Below are 23,744 nucleotides of genomic sequence, written 5' to 3' on the forward strand. Positions count from 1 at the left end.
CAAACAGATGTGGTCCACCACGGGAAAACATAAAGGAAGATTTGAAGAAAATGAGAGGATGATGAGTTTCATTGTTTTGACGCTGTTTTAAAAAGTGTATTTGCCCGGGTTGATATTCAGCACACTGTCTTTGATTTGTTGAGGATAATTACCAAAAGGAAAGATGTAATTTAATTTCAAAGTCCATAAACCGAGCGAAGAAAATTTCGAAACAAAACCCTCCGCTTTGTTTTTCAGATTGACGAGCGCAAAAAAACCCCCCTAATTCTGACAACCAATAATAAACCCATAGCTAGTCAGTAAAAACAACGAAAAAATTAACCAGACGGCGAGGCCCAAAATCCATAGTGCAATTACAATGGGAAAGTTATCTTTAAAAACAAAACAAAGTTGCCAGTTAGGTTATACTCTAGTGAATATTTGGTATTCTATTAAGCACTTGTTAAGTTCAATACTAATATTACCTTTATATTACTGTACATGCTTCGTTTTATATGCTGCAAGAGACTTAGACAAATATCTTCTGTCTTTTTAAAAGGATTTTATTGTGAAAGCTCAGCTCGTGGGCAAAACCAGTTTAAAAAGTAAGTAACTTATATCTTGATTCAAGGAAAGATTTTTTAAAAAATCATAATGTTTTTAATTTTAAATCCAAGGGGACAAAAAGAATCAGGTATGACAGATCTGGTTACACCATTCATTTCTAACATGATTACACCTGCCCAAGTCAGTTTTCACATATTTGATTGAGTCAACTTTATAGTATGATTATACAAGATGCTCTTTTTTTTACCCCCACAGGAACAGATTTAATACAATTCTCCAGAAACGGAATCTCCTAGCAATTGAGGTATGTTATACTGTAGTAGATGAACTGTTAAAAAAAACCCTGACTTGACAAAGAACTCTTTGTGTTGCTTGCAGGAAAATTGCCTTTAAAAGCTGAAGTTTCAGCTTTTCTGCTTAGTTCAGACATTTCAAATGACATCGGTTTGTTAACTTCCCTGGTTTGGAAATGTGTCCTGAAATAAAATACCATCTTCATTTGATAAAATGCCAACATTAAAGTAATTTATGAAGTGGAATAAGTTACAACACATTCATTGAATAAGAGGGCTTGAGACTTGCAGTAGGAGAATTAAGTGTCCTGTAAAGGGTAAGGGACAAAACTCAAATGATTAAGAATATCCAAAAGCACAAATAACTTTACTATGCTTGGCCTTAACATTTTTAAAGTACATTCTATAACAAATATTATAAATATCAGTGCTTTATTTAAGGATGGTAGAAAATAATTGGGATGATTTAAGTACTGTAAACATGACATTTTTCAGTTTTTTTCAATAGAAATATAATCTTTCAGTATCTCGATTTACCTTAATTCTAGTTTTAAGAAAATAAAGCACCTTCATTGCCTTTAGATAATTAGTTCAATCCTGCTTAAAATAAGTTGAAGTACATTAAAAATCTGCATTTTTAGAACAGGTCTAACAAGGATTAATTGGTATTTCACACAATTAATTCTGTTTTGCTATGAATTTGGCACCAATGCCATCTAGTGCTAACTTAATATGGTAATAATGCTGAACTCAGACTTTGTCCAGCAGGTTTTTTAAAGTTGATATTTTGAAACTGGCTGACTGTCAATGGTTTCAATGTAACAGGTGTATTGGGTACAATAGTCAGAAAGTGAGACACATCATGTTCAGCTTTGTAGGTTGGCCATGTGGTTCATGTTGGAGGATTTTTGCATGCAGAAGCTGGCTGAGTACACCAAATTCAGAGCCTGTAAACTGATTTCCACCACACTGGGGAAACAACCCTGGACAGATCCAAATAGAGAATGCTTTGTCATAGCAATCTTGATGTTTGAGGAGAGTTGAGTTCAGGCCCCTAAACAACAAATGAAGACTTCACAAGCACAGTACCTGCTCCCCTACTGCTCAGCAGTGAATTCATATATAATATTTGCAATTGGATTTGCAGATCAAGATTTGTTTTAATATCACATATGAGGTGACACTAACCTAGATGGTGACCAAAAGTAAAAACAGACAAAGTTGGAAATATTTGGCAGATCTGGAATGAAAGAGAATAAACATTTCAGGACAATGATGTTTCATCTGACTTGGACAACTTGGCCTCCTTTCTGAATAGCATGGCAGGTCATGCAGCATCCGAGGAGTAGGAGAATTGACGTTTCGGGCATAAGCTCTTCATCAGGATTCCCACAATCCATTATGCCCAAAATGTTGACTTTCCCACTCCTAGGATGCTGTCTGACCTGCTGTGCTTTTCCAGCACCACACTGTTGTCTCTGATCTCCAGCATCTGCAGTCCTCACTTTCTCCTCCTTTCTGAACACTCATTCATTGATCCATCAATTGGTTATGCTGAACTCAAGATATTTGGACAACCCCTTTAGGAGCTGTTGTATGGGCCACCAGTTTCTTAACTGTACCATGATGTCACCTATCTCTGCCCCAGCACATCCTTCCTGCCACAGAATCATCTGTGCTTTAGTTACATACAGACAGGATAAAGAACAAAATACAAAGAACAACACGAACAGGAACAGGCCTGTTAGCCTTTTTTTAATCCTATTTAAACCCACTCCTTATTGCACATGCATGGTTTCTATCCTCTGTTCACCTCCTGTTATGTAAACATCAAGATATGCCTTAAACATTGCTAATGTGCATGCTTCCTCCAACTCCACTGGCAGTACATTCCATGCCTCCACAATTCTCTGTTTGAAGACTTTTCCCTGCACTTCTCCCCTCAACTTTCTCCCTCTCACCTTTAACCTGTGCCCTCTTGAAGTTGACCTTTCCACCCTGGGAGAAAGCCCCTGACTATCCAATCTATCTATGCCTCTCATAATTTTGTATACCTCTATCCGGTCACCCCTTAGCTGCCCTCTTTCCAGTGAAAACAATCCATGTTTATTCAACCTCTCCTCATGTCTAAAACCCTCCAAACCATAGGCAACATCCTGGTAAACCTTCTCTGCACTCTGTCCAAAGCATCCATGTCCATCTGCGAGTGGCGACCAGAATTGAATATAATATTCCAAATGTGGCCTAACTAAAGTTTTATACAGCTGTAACATAACTTGCCAACTTTTATATTCCATGTCCTGGTCAATGAAAGCAAGCATGTCTTCTTGACAACCATTTCCACCTGTGTTGCCATTTTCAAGGATCTATGCATCTGTGTGCCCAGATCCCTCCATATGTTAATGCTCCTAAATGTTCTGCCATTTATTGTATAATTCACACCTGAATTTTATCTTCCAAAATGCATCACCTCACATTTGTTTGGTTCAAACATCATCTGCCATTTCTCTGCCCAAATCTGCAAACTATCTATGTCCCTCTCTATCCTCTGACAATCCTCCTCACTATCTGCATCTCCACCAATTTTGATGTCATATGTAAACTTGCTAATCAGACCACCTACATTTCCTTCAGATCATTTATATGTTACAAACAAGACCATTCAAGTTCTCTCCTTCCTGGTCTCTCATTTTCCACCCTCTGTAATCTTGAGCTTGTCTAAAGTTCTGCTGCCACATCCCAACTTACTCCATATCCAGTTCATCTGTAACTTTTGTGTTTGCTAATTTACATTCACTCTCTCTCCCTGAACATCTCAATTTTAAAACGCACATTCCAGTGTGCAAAATCCTCCACAAGATTTCCCCTCAAAATATCTGTGTTGATAATTCTGTCTGATTTTACTCCTGTGAAGCACCTTTCGCAATAATGTTGCCATCAGTGCATCTGAGGTAAATGAGCCAAGCTAAGGGGTGGGGGAGCAGTGAGAGTGTGACCATTGGGACCACCAATGTTGTGGCCAGCAGCGAGGGGAACAGCTGAGGAGGGTGACATAGGCAACAGGATGATGGCTAGAGCAGTAAAAGAGGCAACCAGCAGAATGGTGAGGGGAGCAGTGAAGGGCGTGGGTGAAATAACTCCACAGAGGCTTTTATTGCATCACCAAGTCACCCTTTTGCACCTCCCTGTGCAATTGTAACATCAATCACAGTGGCTTCGTGTCAAGTACTTTGATAAGAAATACCCACAGGATAGGATAAGGAGAGAGAAAGCTGTAGTAGAAGTAGAGAAACAAAATATATGTTACTGACTAATCATGCTTCCTTGTCCAAGACATGCTTCAAGCATGGTTAAAGGAGCTCATGATAAATTGGTCCTTCTTGCTGTGAGTCTGGACTGAATGAGAAAAGTTTATATTTGAAAATAAGTCTTAGCTTAATTAGCTGCAAAGACATGTACTTAAAACCCATGCAAATGTTGTCAAAATTACATGAAGATGGCAGATCTAAAATAGAGAATGCTGCAGAAATGCAGCAACATCTGAAAGGGAAAGGAAAAGCTAACAATTTAGAGTAAAGTGTTATTCTTGTGCAATTGATAACTAATGTTCTAAAACATATCCTTAACCTGTCTTTAACTATTTCATGTCTTGATGGTTCTGGTGTCTATTTCCATTATTTTCTATTTTTATTTCAGTTTATTAAAAATATCTGAATAATGTTAGATCTGGAATTTGGAGATGCGTAATAGAGATGATAATATTTAAGTTGTAATCATAGGTTCACCTGTGGTTTATTCTAACATAAATTGCAATGGAATCATTAAATATAATGCATTTAACATGAGCCAAATTCACCTTTCTTCAGGCAATAAAATACAGTATAATTACAGTGACCACTGAGAGACACTCTCCTACTGTCTAAATTTGTGGGGGATTCTCAAATAGTATTTTGATCAGGCAAGAGTACAGTATTTTGCAAATCAATTTAAACACCTGGAGTCATGTGCCTCTTATTAAGAGTTGAAACAGACTACATATTGTGGAATATTGTTGCTCTATTGGTTATATATTCAACATTGCATTCTGTATGTGTTCATTAATATTTGAATGACAGAACATTTTTCATCTATACTTAATAGGGTTATAGCACAGCCATTGATGAACATAGAAGTTTAATCTACAATTCTACACATCGTTACGCTGAAGGTACGACATGCGTCATGAATCATTTTTTCGTTAACTGTGTTGCTTGTCAATTATTGACATTCTAACGATATGTGATAGATAGCAGTTGATAGTTCCATGACTATAATAAGCAACTTCTGATAAGCTGAAAATCTGATGTAATTTATTGCGTTTTATTGTCTTCAAGTTTTGATGTATTTTTACAGACATTAATACATTGAGACTAATTGCCATCAAATATTTTTGACAAAAATGTTTGTGGAGTTACTGTGACATACTTGTTTGTAAACATGCAGATCTAGGTTTGCCCCTCAGAAACGGAGATGGTCAGTACCCCTGTTTAGTTCTTTTGTTGTTGAGCATCCTTGATCTGAGACTCCCATATTAATCAGGGAGCAACAGCGTCAGTTTTTCTGGTGTGAAGAGGAAATGTTTGCCTGTTCTATTTCCATTCTACTTGACTTCAGAACATTGCCATAGTGAATCCAGTATTACACTCTACAATGGTAACTCTGAATAAAATCATTCCTGAATATATTTCTTATTATAGAGAAAATATGTACAGTGTTGTGAGGTCAGGAATATGTGGAAGACGCTTCATTTTGGCTTGAGAGATGCTATTGACCAAAAATAAGCAACGCAATGTTGCTAAACAGTACTCCCAGAAATAAATAGAGCAGTAGGCACACGTGGACAATTGTTGTACTAGTCTGGGATTGGTTGCTGCAGGAATAAAAACAAGTAGCTACATTATTAATACTGCAGTTTGAAATGATCTTTTGATGAAGTATTATCTTTTTCAGAGCACTTGTAAAAACAAAAGACCTCTACTTAAGTTGCTAGGGGAATTGAAATTTGAATAAACAACTTGAGCAATTTTTAAGCACAGACTTCCTTGCTGGAGTTACACTGAAAATGGCATCAGTTCAATTTGAATGATTTGTCCAGTAAGGTGTTGTTCCATTACACTTGAGAGTTCACTTGGCACCTATCTTCAGACTTGACTGGAAACATTGGGTTAGCTTTTCCAAGGGGAGGTAATCTTTTTATGAAAACAGGGAGCTTCACGTTTTCGAGAGGAAATTCTGATCAGGGTTCCTTCTGAAATGTGGCGCCATACTTCCAGTCTGACAGGTTTTTTTTATAATGTAGAACTGTCAGAGGATACCAAACCATGTCTCATGTTCACTGGTTCACTATTCTGATATTTTAATGTCCTGACAGCCAGTTTGATTGTTAAAAGGTAGTACTTAAGGTAAGTGTAATATTAGGCTGCTGGGAGGCCAAGATGCCAGGTGGGTAAGGTGCCAGTTCCCTGCTGCCATTGCCAGTCCCAAACTCTGACTACCCCACCCAGCCTTCGCACATCCCCCACTGGATCTGAATTCTCATCCTGACCTACCCTAAACACCGCAACACCTACTGGGCACTCTTGCAACCTTGCACCCTAACCTTATTGCTGTGTTGGGTTCAGAGCTTAGGTCTGACTGGGGTAAGAATGGAAGACAACTGCAAAGCAGGGCTGGGCTGTCAGTTCCCAGGGTGTCCCGGTTGTGAGACTGGGTGCCAGGTCCTCCAAGGTGGCGTAGGTGTACGTGTCAAGGTCAGGAAGGTGTATGTGATCTGGGATTTAGGGGCGGTGTAGTTAGGGGAGGTATGTGAGAAAAGAATGGGGTTGTTGAAATTGCTCAGGTATTAGATGATATATTTACTAGTTTAGCTTTTCCTGAGTAATCATTTACTTAGTTTTGTTGAAACCATCTGAATTCTCCAGTTTATATGGTGTCTTTCAGATGGTTTCAAGCCCAGCAGAAAATTCAATTTCCCGGACTATTCCTTGAGAGTATGATACAATGGGGATTCTGCAACATTCCCATGAACAATTCCTATCTCCATTGAAATAATAACTGTATTTGCATTGCTGCAAAACTGAAACAATTTGACGAGAATGACCCAAAAGTGTCTATAAGACTATCTTCTAAGATAGCTGAAAATGTGTTGCTGGAAAAGCGTAGCAGGTCAGGCAGCATCCAAGGAACAGGAGAATCGATGTTTCGGGCATAAGCCCTTCTTCAGGAATGAGAAAAGTGTGTCCAGCAGGCTAACATAAAAGGTAGGGAGGCTTTTATCTTAGCCTGCTGGACACACTTTGCTCATTCCTGAAGAAGGGCTTATGCCCAAAACGTCGATTCTCCTGCTCCTTGGATGCTGCCTGACCTGCTGCGCTTTTCCAGCAACACATTTTCAGCTCTGATCTCCAGCATCTGCAGTCCTCACTTTCTCCTATCTTCTAAAATAGCAAATAAAAGAACAGTTACAGACAATTGCTCGAACAATAAGTAGTACTACAAATCTGCAAAACCACTTATAATAATGATAGTAACACGAGAAACTGGAACATGATGATGGGGGTGGTGTTGTTCTTATGTTTTTATGTTTCTTGAGATGTACAGATTACAGAGGTATATACAAACCAATAAGTGCATTTGGAATAATCATGAATGTAAATCAAACAACAGGGCTGCTTACTTAAAGTGTTACTTCAAAGTTGGAATGGAATAGTATCTGATTTATAGAGTGACCAAAGTTGTATTCTCAAACCTGTTGGCTTGTAGATTGTTACCAAATGCATGCATGAAAAGTATTAGTTTGGTTCAGGAAATACAATTGTGCTATGACAAATAATGTAGGCAAATGTTGTAGGGTCAATGTTGAATCACTTTAAGGAGATAGCCCATATGGTTTGGTTTTGAGACTGTAAAATAATATTGAGCAATATTTTAAAAATCCATGGAAATAGTTCTTCAGAAAAAAAGTTATGCATTCTAGTGGAAGGAGGTGAAATTTATCTGATTTTATTTCTTTGTCCTGTGGGGAAATAGCTGTCTTTTGCTTTGTACCTTCTTTTGAGGTTTTGGATCCAGTGACCCTTCTTCAAAAGAAGGTCCAACTGAAATCATAAACAAAAACAGAAATTATTGAAAAATCTGAGCACGCCTGGCAGTATGGGTCAGGCAACTGAGTCTGAAGAAGGGTCACTGGACCCAAAACTTTAACTCTGATTTTCCTCCACAGATTTTGTGCCAGACCTGCTGAGATTTTCCAGCAATGTCTGATTTTGTTTCCGATTTCTGCAGTTTTTTTTAACCAAAATTGTAAACCTGGTAAGCTTTATTCTGTCATTAATTGATGTTAACTATTTTAACGTGAGCTAAGTGCACTAAACATGAGTGGTATCACCAATGTGTACTTTGCACATGTGAAATCAAATACCAGTTGCCAAATAGATTAGTGTTTTCATGTTATAAACATACCTTAATGTGAAATTTTTGAAGCTCTAAAGCAAATATGATTAAAGTTGTTTGTAGTTTATATATATATATATATATATATATATATACACATATCATTTGCTATAGAATTTGGATGATGAGCTAGTGACATGTCAGTTTTTTTTTCATGTGCATGAGAAATTTTAATAGTTAACATATCAGTCTTTCTAAACCCATATTTTAACCAGAATGTATCAGAGAGCAGGTGCCTTATTAAATTAATAATGCAAGTTTGTATGTATATTGAGAGTTTTATGATTGGAGAGAGCAAACATTGAAAAGGATTAGCTTGTTTTTATTTCAGGAGAATCATGAAATAATTTTTTCTTTGGCCAAACTTTTGATGTAGTTAACAGGAGATCTGGCTGGGGTTATATATAAGGACCATAAGACCATAAGACATAGGAGTGGAAGTAAGGCCATTCGGCCCATCGAGTCCACTCCGCCATTCAATCATGGCTGATGCGCATTTCAGCTCCACTTGCCAGCGTTCTCCCCGTAGCCCTTAATTCCTCTAGACAACAAGAACCTATCAATCTCGGCCTTGAAGACATTTAGCGTCCCGGCTTCCACTGCACTCCGTGGCAATGAATTCCACAGGCCCACCACTCTCTGGCTGAAGAAATGTCTCCGCATTTCCGTTCTGAAATGACCCCCTCTAATTCTAAGGCTGTGTCCACGGGTCCTAGTCTCCTCGCCTAACAGAAACAATTTTCTAGCATCCACCTTTTCAAAGCCATGTATTATTTTGTACGTCTCTATTAGATCTCCCCTTAATCTTCTAAACTCCAACGAATACAATCCCAGTATCCTCAGCCGTTCCTCATATGCTAGACCTGTCATTCCAGGGATCATCCGTGTGAATCTCCGCTGGACACGTTCCAGTGCCAGTATGTCCTTCCTGAGGTGTGGGGACCAAAACTGGACACAGTACTCCAAATGGGGCCTAACCAGAGCTTTATAAAGTCTTAGTAGTACATCTCTGCTTTTATATTCCAACCCTCTTGAGATAAGAGACAACATTGCATTTGCTTTCTTAATCACAGACTCAACCTGCATGTTTACCTTTAGAGAATCCTCGACTAGCACTCCCAGATCCCTTTGTGCTTTGGCTTTATTAAGTTTCTCACCATTTAGAAAGTAGTCCATTCCTATATTCTTTTTGCCAAAGTGCAAGACCTCGCACTTGCTCACGTTAAATTCCATCAGCCATTTCCTGGACCACTCTCCCAACCTGTCTAGATCCTTCTGTAGCCTCCCCACTTCCTCAGTACTACCTGCCTGTCTACCTAACTTTGTATCATCGGCAAACTTCGCTAGAATGCCCCCGGTTCCCTCATCCAAATCATTAATATATAATGCGAACAGCTGTGGCCCCAGCACCGAACCCTGCAGGACAGTACGAACAGGTGAAAGGAGTTAGTTCAGAACAATTAGCAAATAGATTACCTTAATGAATGGGTTTCAGTTTGATAATTCCAGATCAGAAGTGTTTGCTTAGAACCCTACAGGGAATATTTGAAGCTCAGAAAACTTAAGCTCAGTTGTATGAATAATCAAGGAAAAGGCTATCAAGCTTTTAAGATCAGGAATTAAAAGGTACAGTAAGTTGACGCTATAAAATTGATATAGAATCTCTAATGTTTAAGTCGAGTCATAGACTCATAGAGATGTGCAGCACAGAAACAGACCCTTCGGTCCAACTTGTCCATGCTGACCAGATCCTAACTTAATCTATTCCCATTTGCCAGCATTTGGCCCATATCCCTCTGAATTGAGCCTATTCATAAGTTCATCCAAATGCCTTTTAAATATTGTAATTGTACCAGCCTCACTTATCTTTTCTGGCAGCTCATTTGATATACACAGACCACCCTCTGAGTGAAAAAGTTGCCTCGTAGATCCCTTTTAAATCTTTTCTCTCTGACCTTAAACCTAGGCCCTCTAGTTTTGGACTCCCCTATCCTGGGGAAAAGACCTTGACTATTCATGCATTCCATGCCCCTCATGATTTTATAAACCTCTATAAGGTCACCCCATAGTCTTCAATCTCCAGGGAAAATAGCCCTAGCCTATTCAGCCTCTCCCTACAGATCAAACCCTCCAACCCTGACATCATCTTTGTAAATCTTTATGAACCCTTTCAAGTTTCACAACAACTTCCCTAAAACAGAGAGACCAGAAATGAGTACAGTATTCTAAAAGTGGTCTCACCAATGTCCTGTACAGCACAACATGACCTCCCAACTCCTATACTCAATGCACTGATCAATAAAGGCAAGCATAATAAAAGCCTTCTTAACTACTCTGTCTACCTGCGACTCTACTTTCAAGGAATTATGAAGCTGCATCCAAGGTCTCTTTGTTCAGCAACACTCTCCAGGACTTTCCCATTAAGTGTATAAGTCCTGCCCTGATTTTCCTTTCCAAAATGCAGCATCTCACTCAATTACTTTATTTAAATTAAACTGCTGTGAAGTAATGGCGTTGAGATAAATAGAATTTTATTTTGCTGTGTGTTTGAAATTTTTCAAATTGTGTCATATTTAGATAGTTGATTTGTTCTGTTTCTTCTTCATTTATTTTGCATTATGAACTTCTGTTTTATTGCTCAAACTAAAACTACAGGATTGTGGTTTGTTTTTCAGTGAAGGACCACAAATTTAAATAAAGAAAAAACAAAATGTTACCTATCAAGTTAGATTTCAGTCTAAGATCGATCTTGTTAAGTAGTAACATTTGACAGGATCATAACATGTTCATAACAATCATAATTTCAGATATGTTGGATTTTACCTTAACTAAAAGATTTTTAAAAATAACATTATTATTATTATGTATTCCTACAAAAATTAATAATTCTTTTGAACTTCCAGGTGTTTGTTCACAGGATTGTCTCAATGGTGGCTTTTGCAATGGGGATAATACATGTGACTGTAATGAACGTCAAGCTAATAGTAGTCGTTGTCAGACTGGTCAGTATCAGAACATATATTCAGAAGATCTATTAGAACGCTTGTTATTCTTTGAAAAAATAAAGGCTGCTTTAGTTAATAATTCATTGCCATAGTAATGAAGCCAATTTTGTGATGACTTCTATCTTCTTTCAAAGTTCAGCAGAAGAAATAAAAATCTTGTGTTAATAACAGCGAAGCAACATTTGTTTCATTAAAATTACATGATTTGTGTACAGTTGTTACTGAAACCGATACATTTAATCAGTTCATGTGAATCATCCTTTTTAATTTTACGCAGTCCCGACAACAAATATAAGGTTGGTTAAAGTAAATGTTTGGTCTAAAGAAAAAAAATACGTTTCAGTCTCAATGAAAGAAACATGTAATCGAATGTTACAACTTTCATTTCTTTAGTTCCAAATCTTGGCAAGGATAGAGGAGGAATATGCAGATCATGGGGCCAATACCACTTTGAAACCTTTGATGGCCTCTATTTTTATTTTCCTGGAAAGTGCTCATATATTCTTGCTAAAGACTGTCGTGCGACTCAGCCTCAGTACATGGTAGAGGTATGATACAACTGAGTACACCAGAGCAATTACTGCATTAACATCGAGTTGCATAAGTGTTTTGGTCTTATTGCTTTGTTATTGTTTCTATGTATTCAGGTCCATAACAGTGATGAATGTGCATCTTCACACTATTCTTGTTCAAGATCTATAAGCTTGTTTTTTCCAAATGAAGAGGAAATAACTATTCTGGGTCATTCAGTTTCAAAAGGAGGAATCAGGTGAATGGTTTATAAAAAATCTAATTTCAATATATTTATATTACAGAGAGAAGGAAAGTTATCACTGTACAAATATGTATTAAAGTGATTTGTAAACTTTCAGGACAATCAAAATGCTCACTTTATGCCACAACTCTTTGTCTTATTACTTATGTATGATATTTACAAACATCACTGTCATGGATTTCTGGGTATTCTCAGGGTAGGGTTGAGGGGACAAACAATAAAATAGTGAAATATGTGGCAGGGACTACTTTTAGGAGGGCCCTCCCACTTATTCAGTAGCTGCGCAGCCCTACACTTTACAGAACGTCCTTGAGTTTTTTCATGGCCTAGTGTGTGTTTTGTTTGGTTCTTTTACACCGAAACAAATTACTGGAGCCTATAGAGGATATACACGTTGACAATTAGATATTCTGGGACTAACGTTTTCTCAGATTTCAAATGATGGTGGGTGATGGATCAGATGAGAAGTGGCACTGTTTCTGGCTTCAGTATTTGTTTGAAGTTATTTAATAACATAAAGTTGAATGCTTGTTTCAGTAAAAATGGAAGACTCTATCTGAACTGTTGTTTTACTGTTGCTCAATTAGAACTGATATCAAACAATCTGTCAATGGCCAGATAATCATTTCTGGAGGGTTGATTAGAATTGCTCACATGAATCCTATAAAACTCCTTGTAGCAAACTCCAAGGGAATTGCCCAGGATTCCACTGGGCAATTCCTCTGCACTTGGAACCCACAGTCAATATCTGATTAAATTAGAGAATTCAGAGGGTTACTTAGGAAATGCTAGACTACTAAAAAACATGTGTAACTCCTGAGTAACTATTCTGCTGTGCCTCAACATATTATACACAACACAGTCTTCAAATGCCTCTTCCCCAGATCTCTTAAACCCACCGGAATCTGAACTAACAACCCCCACTGCTCCTTTACTACCCTTCTCCCCTGCCTCTCTGCTGGACATAACCCCCCCCTGTCTCCGCTTTTGGATTGACCATACACCACCCCCTTTGCAGACCTGACCTTCCCCACTCCATCCATATCACACATACTCTACTCCTCCCTCCCAGAACCCAACACAAAACACCTCACACATACCTCCTCTGCAATCCCACCGTCCTTGATATTTCCTATCCACCCCTAATCTAAACACTCCATCATTTATCTGGCCCACTACGTTCCCTTTAATTTCTCCAGCCATTGCACAGACATCCCAAGTCTGTGCACAACAGTGGCTGGAGAAATGCATGTGAATATATCAGCACAACGATCAATGTACGGGGACCCTGGCACCGGCTGTGTGGCCTTGCAGCTTTGAGGGAACATTGCTTGGCACCATTGCCAAGTTCTTTCTTTAATCCTGTTGTAAAGAAATGAGTTGATTCCACAAACACTACAACGAATTGAAGGGTAGGTATTTGGGAGTGAAGATTATGTCACTTATGGGTTTTTTGCTGCAACTTTGGAGATCTCTTAGCATGACCATCCTAAAAGGTCCACAGAGGTTTCAGATTGTGCTCTGGACTATATCCAAACAACATAATTGGAAATGTTGTTAGCTACTGTAGACCATACTGTACTCACTGTATACCCATGACTGCATCGCTAAATACCAGACTAATGCCATTTACAAGTTTGCTGATGACACCACCATAGTCAGTTGAATCTCAGATGGTAACGAAACAGACTACAGATGGAAGGTGGAAGACCTGGAAAAATGGTGCACTGAGAACAACCTAGCTCTCAATGCTGGCAAAGCCAAGGAACTCATTATTGACTTTAGGCAGGATTTTACTCATGCCCCCCTACACACTAACAGCACAGAGGTGGAATGAGTGGAGAGTGTCAAGTTCCTGGGAGTGGTCATCCACAACAAGCTTTCTTGGACTCTTCATGTGGACCCACTGGTTACAAAGGCCCAACAACATCTCATCTTCCTCAGGAGGCTGATAAATTTGGCATGACCACAAATACCCTTGCCAACTTTTATGCGTGTGCCATCGAGAGCATTCTCTCTGGATGTATCATTACCTGGTATGGCAACTGTACCATTCAAGATTGGAGATGGTTACAGAGAGTGGTGAACTCGGCCTGGACAATCACAAAGGTCAACCTCCCATCTATAGTATCCATCTACCAGGCCCTCTGTCAAGGAAAGGCTGCCAGCATTCTCAAAGATCCACCCCACCCTGGCAATGTTTTTCTACAATCTCTACCATCGGGGAGAAGGTACAGAAGCCTGAATAGTTTTGAAACAGTTTCTACGCTACTGTTATTAGAATACTGAATGGACTCTCAAACACTTAACATTCGCCTGTGCCTGTGTTTTTGTTTTTGCCACTGTTTACCTATTATTTACTTGTCTATGCTACTTAACTCTGTGATCTGCCTGTATTGCTCGCAAGGCAAAGCTTTTCACTATGCCTTGGTACATGTGACAATCAATTCAATTCAATTCAATTCATAAGTACATCTTGACAATAATCAGAAATTACTCACTGCTATCCAACAACACTTTATTAAATTGATGTGTCACATTATCAGACTGATATTAAGACAGTTAAATGTTGTAATGCTCAATATACATCACTGGATTATTGAATGATTTAATATAGAATTTGAAAAGTGAGACATGTTTTTATAACTGCACCTGTGGATGTTCAGAGACGAGACTATGTTCTTACTCTATTTGTCCACTTTCGTTACTTATAATTATTTATAAAAGTAAATAAGAGTATTATTCCTGTTTAATATTTGTAATTTTTCTTTTAGATTACCATTGCCTCAGACTGTTAGGCATGCATTCTTTGAAAGGCTGGCTGATTACATTCTTGTGAAAACAACTTTTGGATTCTCCTTAGCTTGGGATGGATTCTCTGGTGTTTATATGAAGCTGACAGAAGAGCATAAAGGCAAACCCTGTGGTCTGTGTGGTAATTTTAATGGCGATATGTCTGATGATCTCAACACAAGCTATAGTAAGTACACTTTGGAAGTTGCACTTACCCCTTTTTAAAATCTGCATTCAGATCCCCATTTGTGGAAGGCAAACGTGTATCCTATTATTACTCTTAATGCTTGGAAAAGTGTCAGATTGGATTGATTAGAATAGTAATTTATCTCCTGCCCAGTCCCCTTCGCATGAAAAATTATTTGTCAGAACTACAATCAGTAAGTACATCGTTCCTGTGTGGAATTGGAATCTCCACCAATGGACTGGCTAAACTTCAGACTTGCCATGTGGAGAAATAATATGAGTAAATTGATAAAAAAATTGTGGCAGGTCAGACAACTGGACTAAAATAAGGAAACAGTAAAGAATAGCTCGCAGTATCTCAATTTTGTAGTTTTCCCATTTTCTAGTCGTTCCCTTGCCCGCGGACATCCGCCCCCAATCAACTTTTGAAAGTTCTTGCCTAATCCTGTCAAAATTGGCCTTCCTCCAATTTAGAACTTTAATTTTTAGATCCTATTTATCTTTTTCCATCACTATTTTAAAGCTAATAGAATTATGGCCCCAAAGTGCTCCCCCACTGACACCTCAGTCACCTGCCCTGCCTTATTTTCCAGGAGTAGGTCAAGTTTTGCACCTTCTCTAGTAGGTACATCCACATAATGAATAAGAAAATTTTCTTGTACACACTTAACAAATTCCTCTCTTTCTTCTGAACACTTAACACTATGGCAGTCCCAATCTATGTTTGAAAAATTAAAATCCCCTACCAGAACCACCCTATTATTCTTACAGATAACTGAGATCTCCTTACAAATTTGTTTCTCAATTTCTCACTGACTATCTGGGTGTCTATAGTACAATCCCAATAAGATAATAATTCCTTTCTTATTTCTCAGTTCCGTCCAAATTACTTTGCTGGATGTATTTCCAGGAATATCCTCCCTAAGCACAATGTTATCCCTTATCAAAAACACCACTCCCCATCTCCGTTTGCCCCTCTTTCTATCCTTCCTGTAGCATTTGTATCTGCCTGACCTGACTGTTTGACTTGCTCCTTTTCACATATGTCTCAGACTGATCTCTTTCCTCACTATCTGCCTGGATCTCTCCCTGCCACCTTACTAGTTTAAATCTTCCTGAACAGCTCTAGCAAATCTCCCTGCCAGCATCTTAGTCTCCTTCCAATTCAGGTGCAATCTATTCTTCTACCCCAGAAGAAATTCCAAAGATCCAAAAACGTGAACCTTTCTCTCCTGCACCAGCTCCTCAGCCATCCATTCCTCTGCTCTGTCCTCACTAGCTTGTAGCATCGGGAACAATCCAAATATTATTCCACTCAAGGACCTCCTTTTCAAATTCCTGCCTAATTTTCTATATCCTCCCTTCAGAATCTCATCAATTTTCCTTATTGTATCCTACTGTTGCTCCACTCCCCTTCGAGAATATTCTGCACTCTCTTCAAGATATCCTTGATCCTGGCACCAGGGACACAACACACCATTCTTATTTCTGTCTGCCTGTGCCTCTGACTAGAGAACCCCCGATCATAATTGATTGCTTGGAACCTGATGTACCCCTTGTTACATTAGAGCCAGACTCAGTACCAGAAACTTAGCTGTACATGCTACATTCCCCTGAGAGTCCATCACCTTGTTTGAAATGGGGATAACCACAGGAGACTCCTGCATTACCTGCCCCCCTCTCCTTCCTTTCCTGGTGGTAACTCATCTACCTGACTATATCTGGAGTGTTTCTCCCTTCCTATAACTGCAATGCATTACACCTGCTAACTCCTGTAAATTCCTTACTACCTGTAACTGCCACTCCAACCAATCCATGTGATCTGACAGGAGTCGCAACGAAACATACTTACTGCAGACGTAGTCATCAGTAACCTGGAAATTCTCCCTAATCTCCCACATCTGACAAGAAGAGCACATCCCTCTACTAAAAGCCATTTTTGCACTTTAACAATCCGCAGACCCAAAAAATACCACGGTCTTACTGCTTGAAAAGAGACTAGAGACAGTACATTGCTGTTAGGGTGAAAGGAAAGGCTGATAGGCATACAGAATGCTGGATGACTAGAGAAATTGAGGTTTTGGTTAAGAAAAAAGGTATAGACAGGAGAGATTGAGTGAATCCTTAGTAGAATATAAAGGCAGTAGGAGTATACTAAGAGGGGAATCAGGAGGGCAAAAAGGGAACATGAGGTAGCCTTGACAAATAAAGTTAAGGAGAATCCAAAGGATTTTATAAAAACATTAAGGACAAAAGGGTAACTAGGAAGAGAATAGGACCTCTCAAAGATCAGCAAGGCAGCCTATGTGTGGAACCGCAGGAGACAGGGGAAAATGCCAACCGAGTATTTTGCAGGATGTGGGGAAATAGATGGTGTCATCTTGAAATGTGTCCATATTACAGAAGAGGAGTTGCTGGGTGTCTTAAAACACATAAAGGCGGATAAATCCCCAGGATCTGATCAGATGTACCCTAGAACTCTGTGGGAAGCTAGAGATGTCATCACTGGGCCTTTTGCTGAGATATTTGTGTCATTGACAGTCACAGGTGAGGTGCCGGAAGACTGGAATTTGGCTAATGTGATGCCACTATTTAAGAAAAGTGGTAAGGAAAAGCCAGGGAATGAGAGACCAGTGAGCCTGACATCAGTGGTGGGCAAGTTGTTGGAGGGACAGGATTTACATGTGTTTGGAAAGGCAAGGATTGATTAGGGATAGTCGGCATGGCTTTGTGCATAGGAAATCATGTCTCACTAATTTGACTGAGTTTTTTGAAGAAGTAACAAAGAGGATTGATGAGAGCAGAGCAGTGGATTTGATCTACATAGACATTAGCAGGGCGATCAACAAGGTTCCTTATGGTAGACTGGTTAAAAAGATTAGGTCATATGGAATACAGGGAGAACTAGGCATTCGGATAGAAGACAGAAGGTGGTGCTGGAAGGTTGCTTTTCAGACTGGAGGCCTGTGACCAGTGGGTGCTCCAAGGATCGTTGATGGGTCCACTGCTTTTCATCATTTATATAACTGATTTAGATGTGAACATTGGAGGTATCATTAGTATGTTTGCAGATAACACCAAAATTGGAGGGCTGGTGGACAGTGAAGAAGGTTACCTCAGAGTACAATGGGATTTTGATCAGATGGGCCAATGGGCTGAGGAGTGGCAGATGGAGTTTAATTTAAATAAATATGAGGTGCTGCATTTTGGAAAGGAAAATCAGGGCAGGAGTTATACACTTAATAGTAAGTGCTGGGGAGTGTTGCCGAGCAATGAGACCTTGGAATGCAGGTTCATCGTTCCTTGAAAGTGGAGTCTCAGGTAGATAGGATAATGAAGAAGGCATTTAGTATGCTTGCCTTTATTGGTCAGTGCATTGAGTGCAGGAGTTAGGAGGTCATACTATGGCTGTACAGGTCATTGGTTAGGCCACTTTTGGAATTTGTGTGCAATTCTGGTCTCTCTCCTATATGAAGGATGTTGTAAAACTTGAACGTGTTCAGAAAACATTTACAAGGATGTTGCTGGGGTGGGGGGGGGGGGGGGGGCAGGGTTTCATCTATAGGCTGAGGCTGAATACGCTGGGGCTGTTTTCCCTGGAGTGTCATAGGCTGAGGGGTGACCTTATAAAGGCTTATAAAATCATTAGGGGCATGGATAGGGTAAATAGACAAGGTCTTTTCCCTGAGATTGGGGTAGTCCAAAATTAGAGGGCATAGGTTTAGGGTGAGACACGAAAGATTTAAAAGGGACCTAAGGGGCAACATTTTCACACAGAGGGTGGTGTGTGAATGGAATGAGCTGCTAGAGGAAGTGGTGGAGGCTAGTACAACTGCAACATTTAAAAGGCATCTGGATGGGTATATGAATAGGAAGGGTTTAGAGGGTTTTGACCAAGTGCTGGCAAATGGGAACTAGATTAAATTAGGATATCTGGTCAGCATGGATGAGTTGGACCAAAGGGTCTATCTCCTTGTTGTATATCTTTATGACTCTGTGACTAACCAAATAATAAGGGAAAAATTATAGTACAAGGGAAAGTTAGCTCGAAATATAAAAACAGTCATTGGGAGTGTCTACAGATATTTACAAAGGATAATTGAGAGCCCATTGCTGTGGGTTTGGAGTCACATGTAGACCAGTCCAGCTAAAGATGACACAGCAGTGAACCAGATTTCTTTGATGACAATGATTTTATATATAGTTGCCGTTAGAATAGTTCAGAATTCCAGAGTTTTATTGCACTCAAATGTAACTATCTAGACATGGTGGAATTCAACCTCAGAACATTAATCTGGTTTTGTCAATTACAAGTTCAGCAACATTGCAACCATCTGCCTGATAGGAATTACATAAAGTTAGTTTATGGGCACAGCAAATGTTAGGAAGGCTAATGGATTGTTGTCACTTTGCAAGGGGAATGGAATACAAAGAAGTGATGGTTTGTTCAATTTGTACAGGGGATGAGTGCGGCTTCATCTAGAACACTGTGTCTAGTTTTGATGTCCTTACTAAGAAAGGATATAATTGCATTAGAAACAGTTCAGAAAAGTTTTGCTTGACTGATTCCTGTGATGAGAGGATTATTTTATGAAGAAATGTTACACAGATTGAGGCACCACAGTGGGTCAGTGGTTAGCACTGTTGCCTTACAGCGCCAGCGACCAGATTCGATTCCAACCTTGGGTGACTGTCTGTGTGGAGTTTGCACATTCTCCTCGTGGTTCCCCTCTGGATGCTCCACTTTCCTCCCACAATCCAAACATGTGCAGGCTGGGTGAACTGACCATGCTAAATTGCCCATAGTGTTCAGGGATATGTAGGTTAGATAATAGACAATAGATGCAGGAGTAGGCCATTCTGCCCTTCGAGCCTGCACCACCATTCATTATGGTCATGGCTTATCTCCATAACCCTTGATTCTACTGTCCTTGAGAGCTCTATCCAACTCTTTCTTAAACGAATCCAGAGACTGGGCCTCCACTGCCTTCTGGGGCAGAGCATTCCACACACCCACCACTCTCTGGATGAAGAAGTTTCTCCTCATCTCTGTCCTAAATGGCCTACCCCTTATTTTTAAGCTGTGTCCTCTGGTTCAGGACTCACCCATCAGCGGAAACATGTTTCCTGCCTCCAGAGTGTTCAATACTTATACGTCTCAATCAGATGCCATCTCAGTCTTCTAAACTCAAGGATATACAAGCCCAGTCGCTCCAATCTTTCAACATAAGATAGTCTCGCCATTCCAGGAATTGACCTCGTGAACCTACGTTGCACTCCTTCAATAGCCAGAATGTCTTTCCTCAAATTTGGAGACCAGAATTGCACACAATATTTCAGGTGCGGTCTCAGCAGGGCCCTGTACAGCTGCAGAAGAACCTCTTTGCTTCTATACTCAATCCCTCTTGTTATGAAGGCCAGCATGCTATTAGTTTTCTTCACTACCTGCTGTACCTGCATGCTTGCCTTCATTGACTGGTGTACAAGAACACCCAGATCTCTTTGTACTACCCCTTTACCTAACTTGACTCCAGTTAGGTAGTAATCTGCCTTCCTGTTCTTGCCACAAAAGTGGATAACCATACATTTATCCACATTAAACTGCATCTGCCATGCATCTGTCCACTCACCTAACCTGTCCAGGTCACCCTGTAATCTCCTAACATCCTCCTCACATTTCACCCTGCCACCCAGCTTAGTATAATCAGCAAATTTGCTTATGTTATTGCTAATACCATCTTCTATATCATTAATATATATTGTAAAAAGCTGCGGTCCCAACACTGATCCCTGCGGTACCCCACTGGTCACCGCCTGCCATTCCGAAAGGGAGCCGTTTATCACTACTCTTTGTTTCCTGTCAGCCAACCAATTTTCAATCCAAGTCAGTACTTTGCCCCCAATACCATGCACCCTAATTTTTCTCACTAACCTCCTATGTGGGACTTTATCAAAGGCTTTCTGAAAGTCCAGGTACACTACATCCACGATTTCTAGAGCTAACTCCTTCAGTACCCTGGGATGTAGACCATCAGGCCCTGGGGACTTATCAGCCTTCAGACCTAACAGTCTCTCCAACACCAATTCCTGGCAAATATAAATTCCCTTCAGTTCAGGTCCTTCAGTCACTATTACCTCTGGGAGATTGCTGGTGTCTTCCCCAGTGAACACAGATCTGAAGTACCTATTCAACTCTTCTGCCATTTCTTTATTCCCCTTAATATATTCCCCTGTTTCTGTCTTTAAGGGTCTAATTTTAATCTTAACCATTTTTTTGCCTTTCCCATATCTAAAAAAGCTTTTACTATCCTCCTTTATATTTTTGGCCAGTTTACCTTCGTACCTTATTTTTTTGTCTGCGTATTTCCTTCTTTGTAATCCTCTGTTGTTCTATAAAAGCTTCCTAGTCCTTCATTTTCCCACTTATCTTTGCTATGTTATACTTTTTCTCTTTTGAATTTATATGTTTCTTAACTTCCCTCGTCAGCCACGGCCACCCCTGCCTCCTCATAGAATCTTTCTTCCTTTTTGGAATGAACTGATCCCGCATCTTCTGCATTATACACAGAAATATCTGCCATTCTTCCTCCACTGTCATCCCTGCTAAGGTATTGCACCATTGAACTTTGGCCAGCTCCTCCCTCATAGCTCCATAGTTCCCTTTATTCAACTGAAATATTGTCACTACCGATTGTACCCTCTCCTTTTCAAATTGCAGATTGAAGCTTATTGTATAATGGTCGCTACCTCCTGATGGCTCCTTCACTTCAAGGTCCCTGATCAATTCTGGTTTGTTGCACAATACCAGATCCAGAATTGCCTTCTCCCTGTAGGCTCCAGCACCAGCTGTTCTAAGAATCCATCTCGGAGGCACTCCACAAAGTCTCTTTCTTGAGGTCCAATACCATCCTGATTCTGCCAGTCTACCTGCATGTTGAAATCCCCCATGACAACTGTAGTAACACCTTTGCAACAGGCCAATTTCAGCTCCTTTTTCAACTTACACCCTACATCCATACTACTGTTTGGGGGCCTGTAGATAACTCCTAAGAGGGTCTTTCTACCCTTAGAATTTCTCAGCTCTATCCATACTGACTCTACATGCCCTGATTCTAGGCTCCCCCCCTCGCGCAAGGGACTGAATATCATCCTTTACGAACAGGGCCACCCCACCCCCTCTACCCGTCAGTCTGTCCTTACGATAGCACGTATAGCCTTGAATATTCATTTCCCAGGCCCTGTCCACTTGAAGCCATGTCTCAGTTATCCCCACAATATCGTAGCTGCCAATTTCCAAAAGAGCCTCAAGCTCATCCATCTTATTCCTAATACTTTGTGCATTCATATATAGCATTTTTAATTTGTTACTGCCCTCACCCTTCCTATCAACCTCTATTTCACTCAACCTTACGGCATGATCCCTTTTTGAGTTTTCTGCTTCATTGATACTGTTGTCTTTCTTGACTTCCCTTGTTCTAACTTTCCCTTCAATTTCCTTCTTAAACTTCCAGTTTGTCCTCTCCTCCCCGCTACTTAGTTTAAACGCAGCTGTGTTGCAGTAGCAAACCTGCCAGCCAGAATGCTAGTCCCCAACCTATTAAGGTGCAAACCGTCTCTTTTGTATAATTTATGCTTACTACAAAACATTCCCCAGTAATCCAAGAATTTAAATTCTTGCTTCCTGCACCAGTTCCCCAGCCACACATTCAAGTCCATTATCTCCCTGTTCCTGGCATTAGTCATGGGGAAATGTAGACTAATAGGGGAATGGGTCAGGGTGAGTTACTCTTTGGTGGGTCAGTGGACTTGCTGGGCTGAAGGGCCTATTTCCACACTGTAGGAATTCTAATTCTAATTGGCCGTGCATCCAGTGGAATTTAGAGAATGGAAAAATGATCATATTGAAACATAAAATCCCTGAGGGGATTGACAGGGTGGATGCAGAAAGTATATTTACCCTAGTGATAAAGATTAGAACTAGGGAACATTGTTTAAAAATAAGGGATTGCATATATAAGATAGAGATGAGATTTTTATTCCCTCAGAAGGTTGTTAGTTGGTAGAATTCTTCTCTACAGAGTAGTGTAAACAGATTGATTGAGATGGAGGAAGATGGATTCTTTATTAACAAGGAAGTCAAAGGGAATAGGTCGGAAGGTAAAGCTATATCCAGATGAGCCATGATCTTATCAAATAAGAAGGTAAGAGCATAAGAAGGCAAAAGCTCATGGGATCCAGGATAATGTGGCACGATGGATCCAAAATTAGATTAGTGATAGGAGACAGGGAATTGTGGTATAGAAGGCTGTTTGTGTACCTGGAATCCGGTGTGCAGTGGTGTAGCACAGGGATTAGTGCTGGGTCCCTTATTGTTTGTGATCTATACAAGCATGTCAATGGGAGTGTAAGGGGGATGTTAAATAAGCTTGTGGATGACACAAAGACTGGTCAGATGGTTGACAGTGAAGAGAAAGGTATCAAGTGATAGGGGAATATAAACTGATTGGGCAGATAGAATTTAATTCTGATAAATGTGAGGTGATGCACTTTGGAAGAAGGATCAAAACAACGCCATACAAGACCCTAGAAAGCTCAGATGACCAAAAGGGATCTGAGGTGCTTGCACACAGACCCCTGAAGGCAACAGGTCAGATT

At 39.9% G+C, this 23,744-nt stretch overlaps 1 protein-coding gene across 1 annotated transcript in view; it reads left to right on the forward strand.

Annotated features, from left to right (window-relative positions):
- otogl (otogelin-like) overlaps positions 1–23,744 on the forward strand; it is a 229,066-nt gene that overhangs the window by 7,862 nt on the left and 197,460 nt on the right. Inside the window, exons 3-9 of the mRNA XM_072551603.1 lie at positions 539–584; positions 802–850; positions 4,980–5,046; positions 11,234–11,332; positions 11,729–11,883; positions 11,983–12,104; positions 14,885–15,090. Coding sequence (XP_072407704.1) covers positions 539–584; positions 802–850; positions 4,980–5,046; positions 11,234–11,332; positions 11,729–11,883; positions 11,983–12,104; positions 14,885–15,090 — 744 coding nt within the window. The remainder of the gene's footprint in view (positions 1–538; positions 585–801; positions 851–4,979; positions 5,047–11,233; positions 11,333–11,728; positions 11,884–11,982; positions 12,105–14,884; positions 15,091–23,744) is intronic.

This window comes from Chiloscyllium punctatum, chromosome 32 (genome assembly GCF_047496795.1).
Source record: "Chiloscyllium punctatum isolate Juve2018m chromosome 32, sChiPun1.3, whole genome shotgun sequence".
Lineage (NCBI taxonomy): Eukaryota > Metazoa > Chordata > Chondrichthyes > Orectolobiformes > Hemiscylliidae > Chiloscyllium > Chiloscyllium punctatum.